At 55.4% G+C, this 17,981-nt stretch overlaps 1 protein-coding gene and 1 non-coding gene across 2 annotated transcripts in view; both read right to left on the bottom strand.

Moving 5' to 3' along the window:
* TNPO2 (transportin 2) overlaps positions 1-17,981 on the bottom strand; it is a 28,703-nt gene that overhangs the window by 4,186 nt on the left and 6,536 nt on the right. Inside the window, exons 4-17 of the mRNA XM_075577851.1 lie at positions 17,624-17,646; positions 17,258-17,422; positions 16,668-16,821; positions 11,589-11,814; positions 10,586-10,757; positions 6,793-6,879; positions 5,430-5,537; positions 4,208-4,366; positions 3,835-3,922; positions 3,273-3,371; positions 2,701-2,796; positions 2,481-2,556; positions 2,225-2,324; positions 1,329-1,403 (exon numbers count right to left, since the gene is read on the bottom strand). Coding sequence (XP_075433966.1) covers positions 1,329-1,403; positions 2,225-2,324; positions 2,481-2,556; positions 2,701-2,796; positions 3,273-3,371; positions 3,835-3,922; positions 4,208-4,366; positions 5,430-5,537; positions 6,793-6,879; positions 10,586-10,757; positions 11,589-11,814; positions 16,668-16,821; positions 17,258-17,422; positions 17,624-17,646 — 1,628 coding nt within the window. The remainder of the gene's footprint in view (positions 1-1,328; positions 1,404-2,224; positions 2,325-2,480; positions 2,557-2,700; positions 2,797-3,272; positions 3,372-3,834; positions 3,923-4,207; positions 4,367-5,429; positions 5,538-6,792; positions 6,880-10,585; positions 10,758-11,588; positions 11,815-16,667; positions 16,822-17,257; positions 17,423-17,623; positions 17,647-17,981) is intronic.
* Positions 9,036-9,106, bottom strand: LOC142471520 (small nucleolar RNA SNORD41). Its single transcript, XR_012789480.1, has one exon. It is a non-coding gene; the product is annotated as a small nucleolar RNA SNORD41 (small nucleolar RNA).

Here is a 17,981-nt window from a genome sequence, read left to right as displayed (position 1 = left end):
CCTCACCTTATACACAGATCCACCCCCCCTATACAGAGAGAGCGCAGATCATAGCACACGCCCTCACCTTATACACAGATCCACCCTCCCTATACAGAGACGCGCAGATCATAGCACACGCCCTCACCTTATACACAGATCCACCCTCCCTATACAGAGACGCGCAGATCATAGCACACGCCCTCACCTTATACACAGATCCACCCTCCCTATACAGAGACGCGCAGATCATAGCACACGCCCTCACCTTATACACAGATCCACCCCCCCTATACAGAGACGCGCAGATCAGAGCACCCGCCCTCACCTTATACACAGATCCACCCCCCCTATACAGAGAGACGCGCAGATCATAGCACCCGCCCTCACCTTATACACAGATCCACCCTCCCTATACAGAGACGCGCAGATCATAGCACACGCCCTCACCTTATACACAGATCCATCGCCCCTATAGAGAGACGCGCAGATCATAGCACCCACCCTCACCTTATACACAGATCCACCTTCCCTATACAGAGAGAGAGCGCAGATCATAGCACACGCCCTCACCTTATACACAGATCCACCTTCCCTATACAGAGAGCCGCGCAGATCATAGCACCCACCCTCACCTTATACACAGATCCACCCCCCCTATACAGAGAGAGAGCGCAGATCATAGCACACGCCCCCTCACCTTATACACAGATCCACCTTCTCTATACAGAGAGAGACGCAGATCATAGCACCCACCCTCACCTTATACACAGATCCACCCCCCCTATACAGAGAGAGCACATCATAACACACGCCCTTCACCTTATACACATATCAACCCTTCCTCTCCTTATATAGAGACGCGTAGATCAACCCTCCCTCTCCTTATATACAGAGACACGCAGATCAGCCCACCCTCCCTCCCCTTATATACAGAGACCCACAGAACAGCCCGCCCTCACCTTATATACAGATACACAGATCATAACACCCGCCCTGACCTTATACACAGATCAACCCTTCCACTCCATATATAGAGACGTGCAGATCAACCCTTCCTCTCCTTATATACAGAGACCCACAGATCAGCCCACCCTAAACCTATACACAGATCCACCCTTCCTCTCCTTATATACAGACGCGCAGATTAGCCCACCCTCACCTCATATACAGAGACGAACATATCCCACCCCTCATATATAGAGACGTACATATCCCACCCCTCATATACAGAGACGTACATATCCCACCCCTCATATACAGAGACGTACATATCCCACCTCCCTCTCCTTACATACAACCCCGCCCCCTCCAGCTCCTACGCCCCCCCCCCCCCCCGCCTTCCTCACCTTATAGAACATGTCCCTCAGATCATCCTTCGGACTCACCCACGAGGCCACAGCATCGCAGAAGAAGATGAAGTCCTGGGCAGAGGAGGGAGAGAGAGTCACAACCCAGAGGTCACCCAACCTCCGACGTGCCACCCACAGCAGATATGCCACATCCACCGTGGAAATAAAGACGTCACTTCCCTTTAAAAGGCTCGACCCCTCAAGGGAAGCCCAGAAATCGCCCCTTTTTTATTATAAAACAAACATTTTATGGTCTTCCTTAAAACAAGCGTAAACGGGCTAATAGCAAAGATGCCGCTGCTTTTGTTTCTCCTGAGATGAACTCGACGCGTTGCATTTCTTTGGGGGGCTGCTGAAGTTTGTGTCAAGTGTTCTCCTTTCCGGTATCCCACCCTGTACCTAGGGAGACGGTAAGGGGGAGTGGGGAGAGAGGGGGTCTTTGCCTGTGCAAACTCTTGTAGGGAGCAGTGCGAGGAAGTGTGACCAAGTCTTAGATCACCGTGTTTATACAAGAACTAAAAACTATTAATACATATGGCAGAGTTTGGTAACACAGCTTTGACCCCTTAACCATGTCACTGCCATTAGTACTCTTTGCCCCTAGGAGGGACTGACCCCGTAACCCTGTCACTGCCATTAGTACACTTTGCCCCTAGGAGGGACTGACCCCTTAACCATGTCACTGCCATTAGTACACTTTGTGCCTAGGAGGGACTGACCCCTTAACCCTGTCACTGCCATTAGTACACTTTGCCCCTAGGAGGGACTGACCCCTTAACCACGTCACTGCCATTAGTACACTTTGCCACTAGGAGGGACTGACCCCTTAACCATGTCACTGCCATTAGTGCACTTTGCCCCTAGGAGAAGTTGCAATGCCTCTCCCCAGTTACCTGCACAACGCCCCCTGGATTTGCCCCGATCATTATACAGATACCCCGGAAGGCCGAGTCTTTCTCCTCATTGTCACGGATATTACGAAGCGACGTGCACCTGTTAGTGAGGAGAGAGGGGGAGGGTGAGCGTGAGAGCACCGGGGGGGGGGGGGGGGGGGGGGGGGGGGATGAGGGGTGGGAGGAGGGATTGCAGTTTTGAACATATCGGTAGCTGTAGGATCCCCCCTCCCCCCCCCCCCCCCCCCAAACTCACCAGGGCCTGATGAACTGCTGCAGCATTGGGGAGACCTCCTGCGGACACACACAGCCCAGGCGCCCGATGGTGATGGCTGAAAGCAGATGGGGGGCCGGCACAGGAGGGTTATTACAGGCCGAATTTACCCCACATTATAAAAACTTTCAAATATGCAGTCCCCCCGACCCCCCAAAATGACATTTTATGTTCAAATACAAAGGAGAGGAACGGCGCCCACCTGTGTTCTCCAGGAGGGTTTTCGGGGTGTTTGGTCGGTTAATTATTTCCACCAGATTGTTTAAGACCAAGGATACGTAGGGCTGCATCTCGGCTCCTGTGGGTGAAAAGAGAGTCAGCTCTGCGGGGCAGGATTCTCTTCTCCAATGGTCCCTCCTCTCCCTGTATTGTATCTGTTTCCCTCTGTATATTAGAGTGTAAGCTCTGCGGGGCAGGATTCTCTTCTCCAATCGTCCCTCCTCTCCCTGTATTGTATCTGTGTCCCTCTGTATATTAGAGTGTAAGCTCTGCGGGGCAGGATTCTCTTCTCCAATCGTCCCTCCTCTCCCTGTATTGTATCTGTGCCCCTCTGTATATTAGAGTGTAAGCTCTGCGGGGCAGGATTCCCTTCTCCCAATGGTCCCTCCTCTCCCTGTATTGTATCTGTGTCCCTCTGTATATTAGAGTGTAAGCTCTGCGGGGCAGGATTCCCTTCTCCCAATGGTTCCTCCTCTCTCTGTATTGTACCTGTGCCCCTCTGTATATTAAGAGTGTAAGCTCTGCGGGGCAGGATTCCTTGAGTTGGTCACTCACCCATTTGCATGCAGATCTCCCCGATGGCCCACGTCGCATTGTTACAGACGGAGATGAACTCTGGGTTTAGATTAGTGCCAAGAATAGGCATAAACTCCGCTGGAAAGAGAGATATATAGAGTCAGGATCCCGTCCCAGAGGTGGCTGCACCGTGTGTAACTGTAATAGAAAGGCGCTGTATAATACACAGGTATTACTCAGGATCCCGCCGCAGAGGTGGCTGCACCGTGTAGAGCTGTAATAGAAAGGCGGTGTATAATACACAGGTATTACTCAGGTTCCCGCCCCAGAGGTGGTTGCACCGTGTATAACTGTAATAGAAAGGCGCTGTACAATACACAGGTATTACTCAGGTTCCCGCCCCAGAGGTGGCTGCACCGTGTGTAACTGTAATAGAAAGGCGCTGTATAATACACAGATATTACTCAGGATCCCGCCCCAGAGGTGGCTGCACTGTGTATAACTGTAATTGAAAGGCGCTGTATAATACACAGGATCCCGCCCCGGGGGTGACTGCCCTGTGCATGATTGTATTGGAGGTGAGGGGGAGTCAGACACTTACATATACACGGTTTCACGTGGAGGAAGCACGCTTTAGTGAGGTCCCCCAGGAGAGCGAAGGAACTTTGCCGGACCTCGGGCATAATGTCCTGAGAGAGGGGAGAGGGAGAAGGAAGCACAAGATTAGGGTGTCTGACGCACAGAGTTGCTTTAGGTTAAAGGGTTAGCTGGAACCGGCACTCTCCTGCGCGCCCCCCCCCCTCAGAACCGGCGCTCGCCTGCCCGCACTGGAATAGGCGCTCACCCGCCCGCACTGGAATAGGCGCTCGCCCGCCCGCACTGGAATAGGCGCTCGCCCGCCCGCACTGGAATAGGCGCTCGCCCGCCCGCACTGGAATAGGCGCTCGCCCGCCCGCACTGGAATAGGCGCTCACCTGCATGCACTGGAATAATAGTGTCATGATGTTGCTCCTCGCTACAAGCTGCTCCACATGGGCACCAAGCCCCTCCGCCAGCCCACTCAGCAAGTCCAGCGCCACGATCATAAAGTCTTTGTCAGGAGCTTCATACTGATCCGGGTGCTGACTGTACATCTGCCAGGGGACAAGGGACACTTATACCGGCAACGTGTGTAATGGGTTAAAGGGTCAGTCCCACGTAGGGGCAAAGTGACCTAATGACAGGGACGTGTTTAATGGGTTAAAGGGTCAGTCCCACGTAGGCGCAAAGTGACCTAATGACAGGGCGTGTGTAATGGGTTAAAGGGTCAGTCCCACGTAGGGGCAAAGTGACCTAATGACAGGGACGTGTTTAATGGGTTAAAGGGTCAGTCCCACGCAGGGGCAAAGTGACCTAATGACAGGGACGTGTGTAATAGGTTAAAGGGTCAGTCCCACGTAGGGGCAAAGTGACCTAATGACAGGGACGTGTGTAATGGGTTAAAGGGTCAGTCCCGCGTAGGGGCAAAGTGACCTAATGACAGGGACGTGTGTAATGGGTTAAAGGGTCAGTCCCGCGTAGGGGCAAAGTGACCTAATGACAGGGACGTGTGTAATGGGTTAAAGGGTCAGTCCCACGTAGGGGCAAAGTGACCTAATGACAGGGACGTGTGTAATGGGTTAAAGGGTCAGTCCCGCGTAGGGGCAAAGTGACCTAATGACAGGGACGTGTGTAATGGGTTAAAGGGTCAGTCCCGCGTAGGGGCAAAGTGACCTAATGACAGGGACGTGTTTAATGGGTTAAAGGGTCAGTCCCGCGTAGGTGCAAAGTGACCTAATGACAGGGACGTGTGTAATGGGTTAAAGGGTCAGTCCCGCGTAGGGGCAAAGTGACCTAATGACAGGGACGTGTGTAATGGGTTAAAGGGTCAGTCCCGCGTAGGGGCAAAGTGACCTAATGACAGGGACGTGTTTAATGGGTTAAAGGGTCAGTCCCGCGTAGGTGCAAAGTGACCTAATGACAGGGACGTGTGTAATGGGTTAAAGGGTCAGTCCCGCGTAGGTGCAAAGTGACCTAATGACAGGGACGTGTGTAATGGGTTAAAGGGTCAGTCCCGCGTAGGGGCAAAGTGACCTAATGACAGGGACGCGTTTAATGGGTTAAAGGGTCAGTCCCACGTAGGGGCAAAGTGACCTAATGACAGGGACGCGTACGTACCATTGCTTGGGCCAACGTCTTCTGCACTAGAGTGACGCAGCGCTGGTACACTGGCTCGCAATATGGCAGGAAGCCGCTCTGCAGGGCGGTGGCGATGGATGACAAGCACTGCGGAGAGACGAGAGAACGGGCGTCCCGCGGGTTACTTGGACGCACGGGGGTTTCACGCTCGTACGACTCGGGACTGGTCATCTACTCGAGTCTCAATCCCAGCTCTATGCTCCTCAACCAAAACCTCCTCTGACCTCGAGACAGGAAAGGTCAAGTCGGAGACAGGCTCGGGGGGGGGGGGGGGGGGAGTCGAAAATAAGCGAATCCGGTTTTATTTTTGAAATAAAGTTGCATAATGTAATTCTTTCGCAACAGAAAAAGAAGGCGCAGATGTAGCACGACTCGCTGTTATTGGCGACGCAGGTTATGGCGGCTGCGGCAACACAGCTGCGGAGGGGGCTGTGCTTCGGAATGGGACCCCCCCCCCCCCACCTGCGTTCATTCTCCGGTGAAGCCAGTTAGGATTAGTACACCTGTAATGATGTGGGAAAACGGCTGGCGCCGCCTGTCCCGGGCGTCAGTGTGAAGGAGAGAGGAGAGAGTGGGGTCAGACAGTATGAATATAAAGTCCTTCATGGTGGGAGTCGTATTTCTGGTTCTGCATCATACCCCGGAGAAAGCGTAGGAATAAACAGAGATAGAGACACAGGTGTACAGAGATAGAGACACAGGTGTACAGAGATCGACACACAGGTGTACAGAGATCGACACACAGGTGTACAGAGATCGACACACAGGTGTACAGAGATCGAGACACAGGTGTACAGAGATCGAGACACAGGTGTACAGAGATCGAGACACAGGTGTACAGAGATCGAGACACAGGTGTACAGAGATCGAGACACCGGTGTACAGAGATAGACACACCGGTGTACAGAGATAGACACACAGGTGTACAGAGATAGACACACAGGTGTACAGAGATAGACACACAGGTGTACAGAGATAGACACACAGGTGTACAGAGATAGACACACAGGTGTACAGAGATAGACACACCGGTGTACAGAGATAGACACACCGGTGTACAGAGATAGACACACCGGTGTACAGAGATAGACACACCGGTGTACAGAGATAGACACACCGGTGTACAGAGATAGACACACCGGTGTACAGAGATAGAGACACAGGTGTACAGAGATAGACACACAGGTGTGCAGAGATAGACACACAGGTGTGCAGAGATAGACACACAGACACACCAATAACAGATCGTATAAACCATAATTCCTCCAAAAACAGCACCACCGCCCCCCCCCACCAAGCTGCAGTTCCCCCTCCTGCAGCATATGGACTATTCCTCACTCACCTCTAGGAGAGGAAAGAGGTCTTTATCCTCATCCTTCAGCTCGTTCCACTTCGAAATCAGGGGGGGCATCAGCTTCTGGATGTACTCCTGGGGGACACAGACACAGGGGCGTGTTTAACTATTGGGGGGGGGAGGAGGGGCTCGGAAACTCCTAGCCCGGGAGAATATTCAACATGCGGTTATAACCCATCGTTTAATTTAGCGCTCCCTTAATAAATATTCAGGGGTTGGATATACATGCATTATTAGGTCTATTGTGTTACATATCGATCCAGCGTTTCACCAACAGTCGGGAACTAATATACATTAATTATTAGTTACATTATAATCACCGTACGCCAATAAGTATTCAGGGGTCAGGGTGGGATAGAAGTTCATTATTGGTTATATTTTAATTTAATGTGTAGATTTTAATATTCGATTGATTCATTGATCCTGGCCATTAACAATATAGATCCGATGAATGATTGTGCTCCAAAAGCCCGTGGGGTGAGGTGTGTGATGAGGGGGGGTAAAGCGGTGGGGGGAGGAGGGGTGGGGGGGGAGGGGTGGGGGGGAGGGGTAAAGCGGTGGGGGGGGGGGGGGGTTTGCGTGTGTTAGAGATATCCCTTTAAGGAACTTTATTCGCAAACTCGTATGTAATGATGTACATTGCTCGCCATCTGCTGTAGTGATATATCCATGTATAGCTGTATCCTGCACGTATCTTCTGCTGTAAAGTGTGTGTGTGTGTGTGTGTGTGTGCGCGCGCAATGCGCAGCTGCGCACGTCCCTCTAGGAACGCAACACATGCGTGATGTCACCAACTGAGCCACTACATGTGCTGACAACGTACAGACTTGGTCACTCCTTGATAATGCGCTTGGCAGAGCGAAACGCGTTGGAAAAATGTACCAATGGCAAATCAAGACTTCCATCTTTACTGGAGTCCACCTAGTTTCGCTCGGTTGTGTTGTCATCTAGTAATCTAGAGTGTCAATAATAGCTGGGAAGGAATATATACATTCATTACCGGCTCTATTTTTCTTCCATTTCAACTCGGTCCCACTAATTAATACAGCTCAACCCCGTTATAGCGCAATCTGCTACAACGCGGATCCGCTTATAACGCGGTCTCAGCGTGGCTCCCGTTCAAATTTATTTTATTTTTTATTTGGGCCAACTTTAATAACAAAATCACGAGGCTCTGTCAAGCAGCGAGCATGCTGGGAGATGTAGTCTATGGGTGTCAAAAGCCAAAGGAGAAAGGACAGGCAACAAGAGCCCTATTTAAACAAAACACACACACACACCCGAAGCTGATGAAGCAGGGAGAGAGCTGCAGTTGGGGGTAAGTCCTCACGGGACCCCTGATCGCAGTGGCCATGTGGGCCCCCCGAGAACGGCGTTATAACGGGGTTCAGCTGTATTAACGGACCCGGCAGGAATATGGGATTAACCCCCAGTTCCATTTCGTTACAGATCAATCCAGCGTTTCCCCCCAATACACTTTCAGGGGGTCGGGTAGGAATATGAATTCATCATCCGTTCTATATTAATTTGTAATTTCACCAATTAATATTAAAGGGTTTTGAAGACGCGCGTGTATGCACCAGTTATATTTTGCTATACTGCAGTCCAAGATGGCGGGTAGTCCACCGATCCACAATCCAGGGTCAGGAAAAAAACATTTGATATATCAAGTTACACCAATAAATATTAAGACTAATAAACATTCAGGGGGGTGAGATACACATTTAGTATTAGTTCTATTATTATGTTAGCTATTAACCCAGAGAGACTCCCCAATAGTCGAGCAGGAATAAACATTTCATTATATTTTTAACGCATGCGCCACTAGTTAATATGCAGGAACGTGGAAGGAATAAGGATCGTTGCTCGGTTCTATTTAGTGACATATTAATCCAGAGTTTCACCAATATTGTCAGGGGGTTGGGAAAGGTTATGGATTAATTATCAGTTCTAGATTAAATATTTGGCTATACAAGCCAAGACGGATAACATCCCGCTGATTAATATTCAGGGGTCGGGAAGGAACATTTAGCATCCGCTCTCTGAATTCATATAATAAAACCGGATGTTCCCATCACTGATCCTATTGGAAAGGACGTCAGTTAACAGCCGGTTGATTAAACGCCAACGGGAGTTGGAGCAGGGGGCGTGGGGCCTGGGGGACTTGGCAGGGACACGCAGGTATCACGGGGCCCGGGGAACGTGGCAGGGACACGCAGGTATCCCTGCGGCTGGATCAGACAGTATGAATACAGAGACGATCATCAGAAAGCTTCAACGCACAAAACTGCATCATTTCCAGAGACGGGCGAGGTGGTATACACCTCTAAAATAGCGGTCACTGTGTCACCCTGCGGGGGGAGGGACAGACTCCATGTCCCATAGCTCCCTCCTGTCTGTGTCACTATGTCACCCTGCGGGGGGAGGGACAGACTCCGTGTCCCATAGCTCCCTCCTGTCTGTGTCACCCTGCGGGGGGAGGGACAGACTCCATGTCCCATAGCTCCCTCCTGTCTGTGTCACTGCGTCACCCTGCGGGGGGAGGGACAGACTCCATGTCCCATAGCTCCCTCCTTTCTGTGTCACTGTGTCACCCTGCGGGGGGAGGGACAGACTCCATGTCCCATAGCTCCCTCCTGTCTGTGTCACTGTGTCACCCTGCGGGGGGGAGGGACAGACTCCATGTCCCATAGCTCCCTCCTGTCTGTGTCACTGTGTCACCCTGCGGGGGGAGGGACAGACTCCATGTCCCATAGCTCCCTCCTGTCTGTGTCACTGTGTCACCCTGCGGGGGGAGGGACAGACTCCATGTCCCATAGCTCCCTCCTGTCTGTGTCACTATGTCACCCTGCGGGGGGAGGGACAGACTCCGTGTCCCATAGCTCCCTCCTGTCTGTGTCACCCTGCGGGGGGAGGGACAGACTCCATGTCCCATAACTCCCTCCTGTCTGTGTCACTGCGTCACCCTGCGGGGGGAGGGACAGACTCCATGTCCCATAGCTCCCTCCTGTCTGTGTCACTGTGTCACCCTGCGGGGGGAGGGACAGACTCCATGTCCCATAGCTCCCTCCTGTCTGTGTCACCCTGCGGGGGGGAGGGACAGACTCCATGTCCCATAGCTCCCTCCTGTCTGTGTCACTGTGTCACCCTGCGGGGGGAGGGACAGACTCCGTGTCCCATAGCTCCCTCCTGTCTGTGTCACTGTGTCACCCTGCGGGGGGAGGGACAGACTCCGTGTCCCATAGCTCCCTCCTGTCTGTGTCACCCTGCGGGGGGAGGGACAGACTCCATGTCCCATAGCTCCCTCCTGTCTGTGTCACCCTGCGGGGGGGAGGGACAGACTCCATGTCCCATAGCTCCCTCCTGTCTGTGTCACTGTGTCACCCTGCGGGGGGAGGGACAGACTCCGTGTCCCATAGCTCCCTCCTGTCTGTGTCACTGCGTCACCCTGCGGGGGGAGGGACAGACTCCATGTCCCATAGCTCCCTCCTGTCTGTGTCACTATGTCACCCTGCGGGGGGAGGGACAGACTCCGTGTCCCATAGCTCCCTCCTGTCTGTGTCACTGTGTCACCCTGCGGGGGGAGGGACAGACTCCATGTCCCATAGCTCCCTCCTGTCTGTCACTTACACCCTGCGGGGGGAGGGACAGACTGTGTGTCCCATAGCTCCCTCCTGTCTGTGTCACTGTGTCACCCTGCGGGGGGAGGGACAGACTCCGTGTCCCATAGCTCCCTCCTGTGTCACCCTGCGGGGGGAGGGACAGACTCCGTGTCACTCACTGGCTGGTTTAGATGGTGTCCCACAGAGTCTGCCAGGGTCCCGATGGCATCGTACAGGATCAGCAAGTTTTTGTGCTGGTATTTGCCGAACGCAAACACCAGCGTGTCCAGGATGAAGCTCAGATACGGTACCAGCTCCGTGCAGGCCTCTTCCTCCAGGGTAGCAAAGGCACTGACCAGGAAGGAGAAGAGAACACCCCAACATTAGTGACTTCCCCCCAACATACTGCAAAGAAACTCAAGGGTCCATCCAGGTGTCTTCTCCATACCCCCTTTGTATCTAAAGCCCTCTCCCGCCTTAAACCTTTCTCACTGACTCCCCCGCACCTCTGGAATGCCCTTCCCCTCAGTACCCGACTAGCACCCTCTCTATCCACCTTTAAGACCCACCTTAAGACACACTTGCTTAAAGAAGCATATGAATAGCACTGTGGCTAATACTATAAACCAAGCCTACACAGCGAGGGACGCAAACAGGCCAGGCTTTCAGGATATCCCTACTTCAGCACAGTCATACAGAGCCACTAAAGGAGCCAGCTCTGCTGAAGTAGGGATATCCTGAAAACCTGGCCTGTTTGCAGCCCTCGGGGACTGGAGTTGCGCAGGCCTGATCTACACGATACATAAAGCTTGGCCCCTTGCAGACGCACTTACCAGAACGCCCTCCCGCTGTCTCTGCACGGTCTCCCCACAAAATTAGACTGTAAGCTCCTCGGGGCAGGGACTCCTCCTCCTTAATGTTACTTTTATGTCTGAAGCACTTATTCCCATGACCCATTATTTATATTATCTGCTATTTATTTGATTACCCCGTGTATTACTGCTGTGACGCGCTATGTACATTAATGGCGCTATATAAAACACATACATACATTTTTCACCCAGATGTGACCCCTTAACCATGTCACTGCCAGTCGTTTAATCTCCTTTAACCCATGCTCTGCCGGAGGGGCCAGCAAGGCATTTCTCCGACCCCAAAAGCTTGCACTCGGAAGACACTTACCTGCAGGCCGCCTCCTGCACCCGCTTGTTGCTGTCCAGGATGCGCTTGAGGAGCTCGGTCATGAGGGGCTTCAGGTAGAGGTCAGGGGGCTGGCTGACCACCCAGTGGGCGTAACGGCTCAGGGTCCAGCACGCGATGGAACGGACGAGGGCCTTCTTGTCGGACAGGCACTGGATCAGGTGAGGGATGAGCTCCGGGAGGTAGGGGACCATGCCCTGCATACACCCTGGGAGAAGGACGGGAGGAGGGGGAGGGTTACACAAACATACCATGGAGTCTGTCCCTCCCCCCGCAGGGTGACACAGTGACACAGACAGGAGGGAGCTATGGGACACGGAGTCTGTCCCTCCCCCCGCAGGGTGACAGTGACACAGACAGGAGGGAGCTATGGGACATGGAGTCTGTCCCTCCCCCCGCAGGGTGACACAGTGACACAGACAGGAGGGAGCTATGGGACATGGAGTCTGTCCCTCCCCCCGCAGGGTGACACAGTGACACAGACAGGAGGGAGCTATGGGACATGGAGTCTGTCCCTCCCCCCGCAGGGTGACACAGACAGGAGGGAGCTATGGGACACGGAATCTGTCCCTCTCCCCCGCAGGGTGACACAGACAGGAGGGAGCTATGGGACACGGAGTCTGTCCCTCCCCCCGCAGGGTGACACAGTGACACAGACAGGAGGGAGCTATGGGACATGGAGTCTGTCCCTCCCCCCGCAGGGTGACACAGACAGGAGGGAGCTATGGGACACGGAATCTGTCCCTCTCCCCCGCAGGGTGACACAGACAGGAGGGAGCTATGGGACACGGAGTCTGTCCCTCACCCCGCAGGGTGACACAGTGACTTAGACAGGAGGGAGCTATGGGACACAGAGTCTGTCCCTCCCCCCGCAGGGTGACACAGTGACACAGACAGGAGGGAGCTATGGGACACGGAGTCTGTCCCTCCCCCCGCAGGGTGACACAGTGACTTAGACAGGAGGGAGCTATGGGACACAGAGTCTGTCCCTCCCCCCGCAGGGTGACACAGTGACACAGACAGGAGGGAGCTATGGGACACGGAGTCTGTCCCTCCCCCCGCAGGGTGACACAGTGACTTAGACAGGAGGGAGCTATGGGACATGGAGTCTGTCCCTCCCCCCGCAGGGTGACACAGTGACACAGACAGGAGGGAGCTATGGGACACGGAGTCTGTCCCTCACCCCGCATGGTGACACAGTGACTTAGACAGGAGGGAGCTATGGGACACGGAGTCTGTCCCTCCCCCCGCAGGGTGACACAGTGACTTAGACAGGAGGGAGCTATGGGACATGGAGTCTGTCCCTCCCCCCGCAGGGTGACACAGTGACACAGACAGGAGGGAGCTATGGGACACGGAGTCTGTCTTTCCCCCGCAGGGTGACACAGTGACACAGACAGGAGGGAGCTATGGGACATGGAGTCTGTCCCTCCCACCGCAGGGTGACACAGTGACACAGACAGGAGGGAGCTATGGGACATGGAGTCTGTCCCTCCCCCCGCAGGGTGACACAGTGACACAGACAGGAGGGAGCTATGGGACACGGTCTGTCCCTCCCCCCGCAGGGTGACACAGTGACACAGACAGGAGGGAGCTATGGGACATGGAGTCTGTCCCTCCCCCGCAGGGTGACACAGTGACACAGACAGGAGGGAGCTATGGGACATGGAGTCTGTCCCTCCCCCCACAGGGTGACACAGTGACACAGACAGGAGGGAGCTATGGGACACGGAGTCTGTCCCTCCCCCCGCAGGGTGACACAGTGACACAGACAGGAGGGGGCTATGGGACACGGAGTCTGTCCCTCCCCCCGCAGGGTGACACAGTGACACAGACAGGAGGGAGCTATGGGACATGGAGTCTGTCCCTCCCCCCGCAGGGTGACACAGTGACACAGGCAGGAGGGAGCTATGGGGCACGGAGTCTGTCCCTCCCACCGCAGGGTGACACAGTGACACAGACAGGAGGGAGCTATGAGACATGGAGTCTGTCCCTCCCCCGCAGGGTGACACTGTGACACAGACAGGAGGGAGCTATGGGACATGGAGTCTGTCCCTCCCCCCGCAGGGTGACACAGTGACACAGACAGGAGGGAGCTATGGGACATGGAGTCTGTCCCTCCCCCCGCAGGGTGACACAGTGACACAGACAGGAGGGAGCTATGGAACATGGAGCCTGTCCCTCCCCCCGCAGGGTGACACAGACAGGAGGGAGCTATGGGACATGGAGTCTGTCCCTCCCCCCACAGGGTGACACAGTGACACAGACAGGAGGGAGCTATGGGACACGGAGTCTGTCCCTCCCCCGCAGGGTGACACAGTGAGACAGACAGGAGGGAGCTATGGGACATGGAGTCTGTCCCTCCCCCCGCAGGGTGACACAGTGACACAGGCAGGAGGGAGCTATGGGGCACGGAGTCTGTCCCTCCCCCCGCAGGGTGACACAGTGACACAGACAGGAGGGAGCTATGGGACACGGAGTCTGTCCCTCCCCCCGCAGGGTGACACAGTGACACAGACAGGAGGGAGCTATGGGACATGGAGTCTGTCCCTCCCCCCGCAGGGTGACACAGTGACACAGATAGGAGGGAGCTATGGGACACGGAGTCTGTCCCTCCCCCGCAGGGTGACACAGTGACACAGACAGGAGGGAGCTATGGGACACGGAGTCTGTCCCTCCCCCCGCAGGGTGACACAGTGACACAGACAGGAGGGAGCTATGGGACATGGAGTCTGTCCCTCCCCCCGCAGGGTGACACAGTGACACAGGCAGGAGGGAGCTATGGGCACGGAGTCTGTCCCTCCCACCGCAGGGTGACACAGTGACACAGACAGGAGGGAGCTATGAGACATGGAGTCTGTCCCTCCCCCCGCAGTGTGACACTGTGACACAGACAGGAGGGAGCTATGGGACATGGAGTCTGTCCCTCCCCCCCGCAGGGTGACACAGTGACACAGACAGGAGGGAGCTATGGGACATGGAGTCTGTCCCTCCCCCCGCAGGGTGACACAGTGACACAGACAGGAGGGAGCTATGGGACATGGAGTCTGTCCCTCCCCCCGCAGGGTGACACAGTGACACAGACAGGAGGGAGCTATGGAACATGGAGCCTGTCCTCCCCCCGCAGGGTGACACAGACAGGAGGGAGCTATGGGACATGGAGTCTGTCCTCCCCCCGCAGGGTGACACAGTGACACAGACAGGAGGGAGCTATGGGACATGGAGTCTGTCCCTCCCCCCGCAGGGTGACACAGACAGGAGGGAGCTATGGGACACGGAGTCTGTCCCTCACCCCGCAGGGTGACACAGTGACTTAGACAGGAGGGAGCTATGGGACACAGAGTCTGTCCCTCCCCCCGCAGGGTGACACAGTGACACAGACAGGAGGGAGCTATGGGACACGGAGTCTGTCCCTCCCCCCGCAGGGTGACACAGTGACTTAGACAGGAGGGAGCTATGGGACATGGAGTCTGTCCCTCCCCCCGCAGGGTGACACAGTGACACAGACAGGAGGGAGCTATGGGACACGGAGTCTGTCCCTCACCCCGCATGGTGACACAGTGACTTAGACAGGAGGGAGCTATGGGACACGGAGTCTGTCCCTCCCCCCGCAGGGTGACACAGTGACTTAGACAGGAGGGAGCTATGGGACATGGAGTCTGTCCCTCCCCCCGCAGGGTGACACAGTGACACAGACAGGAGGGAGCTATGGGACACGGAGTCTGTCTTTCCCCCGCAGGGTGACACAGTGACACAGACAGGAGGGAGCTATGGGACATGGAGTCTGTCCCTCCCACCGCAGGGTGACACAGTGACACAGACAGGAGGGAGCTATGGGACATGGAGTCTGTCCCTCCCCCCGCAGGGTGACACAGTGACTTAGACAGGAGGGAGCTATGGGACACGGAGTCTGTCTCTCCCCCCGCAGGGTGACACAGTGACACAGACAGGAGGGAGCTATGGGACATGGAGTCTGTCCCTCCCCCCGCAGGGTGACACAGTGACACAGACAGGAGGAGCTATGGGACACGGAGTCTGTCCCTCCCCCCGCAGGGTGACACAGTGACAGACAGGAGGGAGCTATGGGACATGGAGTCTGTCCCTCCCCCCGCAGGGTGACACAGTGACACAGACAGGAGGGAGCTATGGGACATGGAGTCTGTCCCTCCCCCCGCAGGGTGACACAGTGACACAGACAGGAGGGAGCTATGGGACATGGAGTCTGTCCCTCCCCCCGCAGGGTGACACAGACAGGAGGGAGCTATGGACATGGAGTCTCTCCCTCACCCGCAGGGTGACACAGTGACACAGACAGGAGGGAGCTATGGGACACGGTCTGTCCCTCCCCCCGCAGGGTGACACAGTGACACAGACAGGAGGGAGCTATGGGACATAGAGTCTGTCCCTCCCCCCGCAGGGTGACACAGTGACACAGACAGGAGGGAGCTATGGGACATGGAGTCTGTCCCTCCCCCCGCAGGGTGACACAGTGACACAGACAGGAGGGAGCTATGGGACATGGAGTCTGTCCCTCCCCCCGCAGGGTGACACAGACAGGAGGGAGCTATGGGACATGGAGTCTCTCCCTCACCCGCAGGGTGACACAGTGACACAGACAGGAGGGAGCTATGGGACATGGAGTCTGTCCCTCCCCCCGCAGGGTGACACAGTGACACAGACAGGAGGGAGCTATGGGACATGGAGTCTGTCCCTCCCCCCGCAGGGTGACACAGTGACACAGACAGGAGGGAGCTATGGGACACGGAGTCTGTCCCTCCCCCCGCAGGGTGACACAGTGACACAGACAGGAGGGAGCTATGGGACATGGAGTCTGACCCTCCCCCCGCAGGGTGACACGGTGACACAGCAGGAGGGAGCTATGGGACATGGAGTCTGTCCCTCCCCCCGCAGGGTGACACAGTGACACAGACAGGAGGGAGCTATGGGACACGGAGTCTGTCCCTCCCCCCGCAGGGTGACACAGTGACACAGACAGGAGGGAGCTATGGGACATGGAGTCTGACCCTCCCCCCGCAGGGTGACACGGTGACAGGTTGTTACCTTCAGCGATGGCTCCCAGGACCAGTATTCCGGACTCCTTAATGACCCACTCGGGGTGGAAGAGGAGACCCTTGAGCAGGGGGAGGAGGTGAGGGAGGAGCTCGTCCCGAAATACGTTAGCGAGGACGTCAAGAGCGGCGGCGGAGCACTTCCTGGGGGGAGAGGGATAGGGAGGCCGTTTGTATCACACACACACACGCGCGCGCACATCACACACAGAGAGACAGACGCACAACACACACAGAGAGAGACGGACGCGCAACACACACACACAGAGACGGACGCGCAACACACACAGAGAGACAGACGCGCAACACACACAGAGAGACAGATGCACAACACACACAGAGACAGACGCGCAACACACACACACACAGAGAGACAGACGCGCAACACACACAGAGAGACAGACGCGCAACACACAAACAGAGACGCGCAACACAAACAGACACACAACACACAGATGCGCACACCCGATATACAGACGCGCAACACAGGCAGACTCGTGCACCACGATACACAGACACACACTGCGACACAGATAGAGACCACAGATAGAGACGCGCGCACCCCGACCCCCATCACACACTCAGGTTCCAGTCGGACAGCGTGTCGTCGTCGTCGTCCTCCTCGTGGTCGTCCTCCCCTTCCGCCCGCGTCTCCTCGTGCTGCAGCGTCACCGTGCGAGACTTGTGGAAGCGCGGCTTGATGTCCTGCTCGCTGTCCGGCACCGTCTCGTCCTCCTCCACGTCCCCCTGACGAGACACGCGTTAAAAGACAAAAAAAAAAAAACCCGCCAATACGTCCCCGCACCGGGGAATTTAAAATGGCCGACATGGGGGTTAAATGAACGAAAGAAATAGCAAAAATCGACCGCGAACCCCCCCCCCCCCCTCCCTCCCTTTTCCTGCTCCCCCCTCGTCTGCTTATTTGTAGAAACGTAGAGGGAGAGTCACTGGGACGTGGGAGTTCAAAATGGCTGCCGTGAACAAGTGTTAAATGAACCCGGCTGTTTTATTTCTACAAAATAAATAAAAATAAAAAGGTTGGTAAGGACGACCCGGGACTTTAAAACGCTTTGCACGCTGACCCCATTAACCACGCATCTGTTGATTTGTAGGTGTGCAACAAGGTAGTTCCCGTTTTTACTGGCAGGGGTTTTAAAATGGCCGCAACATCTTGCAGGCTGACACTTCTTAACCCTGCGTCTCCCCCCCCGCCCCTCCCCTGATAATAGAGATCTGCGTCCCTCCCAGGGAAGACGAGAGAACGGGGGTGAGCGAGGCCAGTGCGCCAGGGGGGGGGCGAGCGAGG

Source organism: Ascaphus truei, chromosome 20 (assembly GCF_040206685.1).
Source record: "Ascaphus truei isolate aAscTru1 chromosome 20, aAscTru1.hap1, whole genome shotgun sequence".
Taxonomy (NCBI): domain Eukaryota; kingdom Metazoa; phylum Chordata; class Amphibia; order Anura; family Ascaphidae; genus Ascaphus; species Ascaphus truei.
This window is presented reverse-complemented; position numbering and strand designations above follow the sequence as displayed.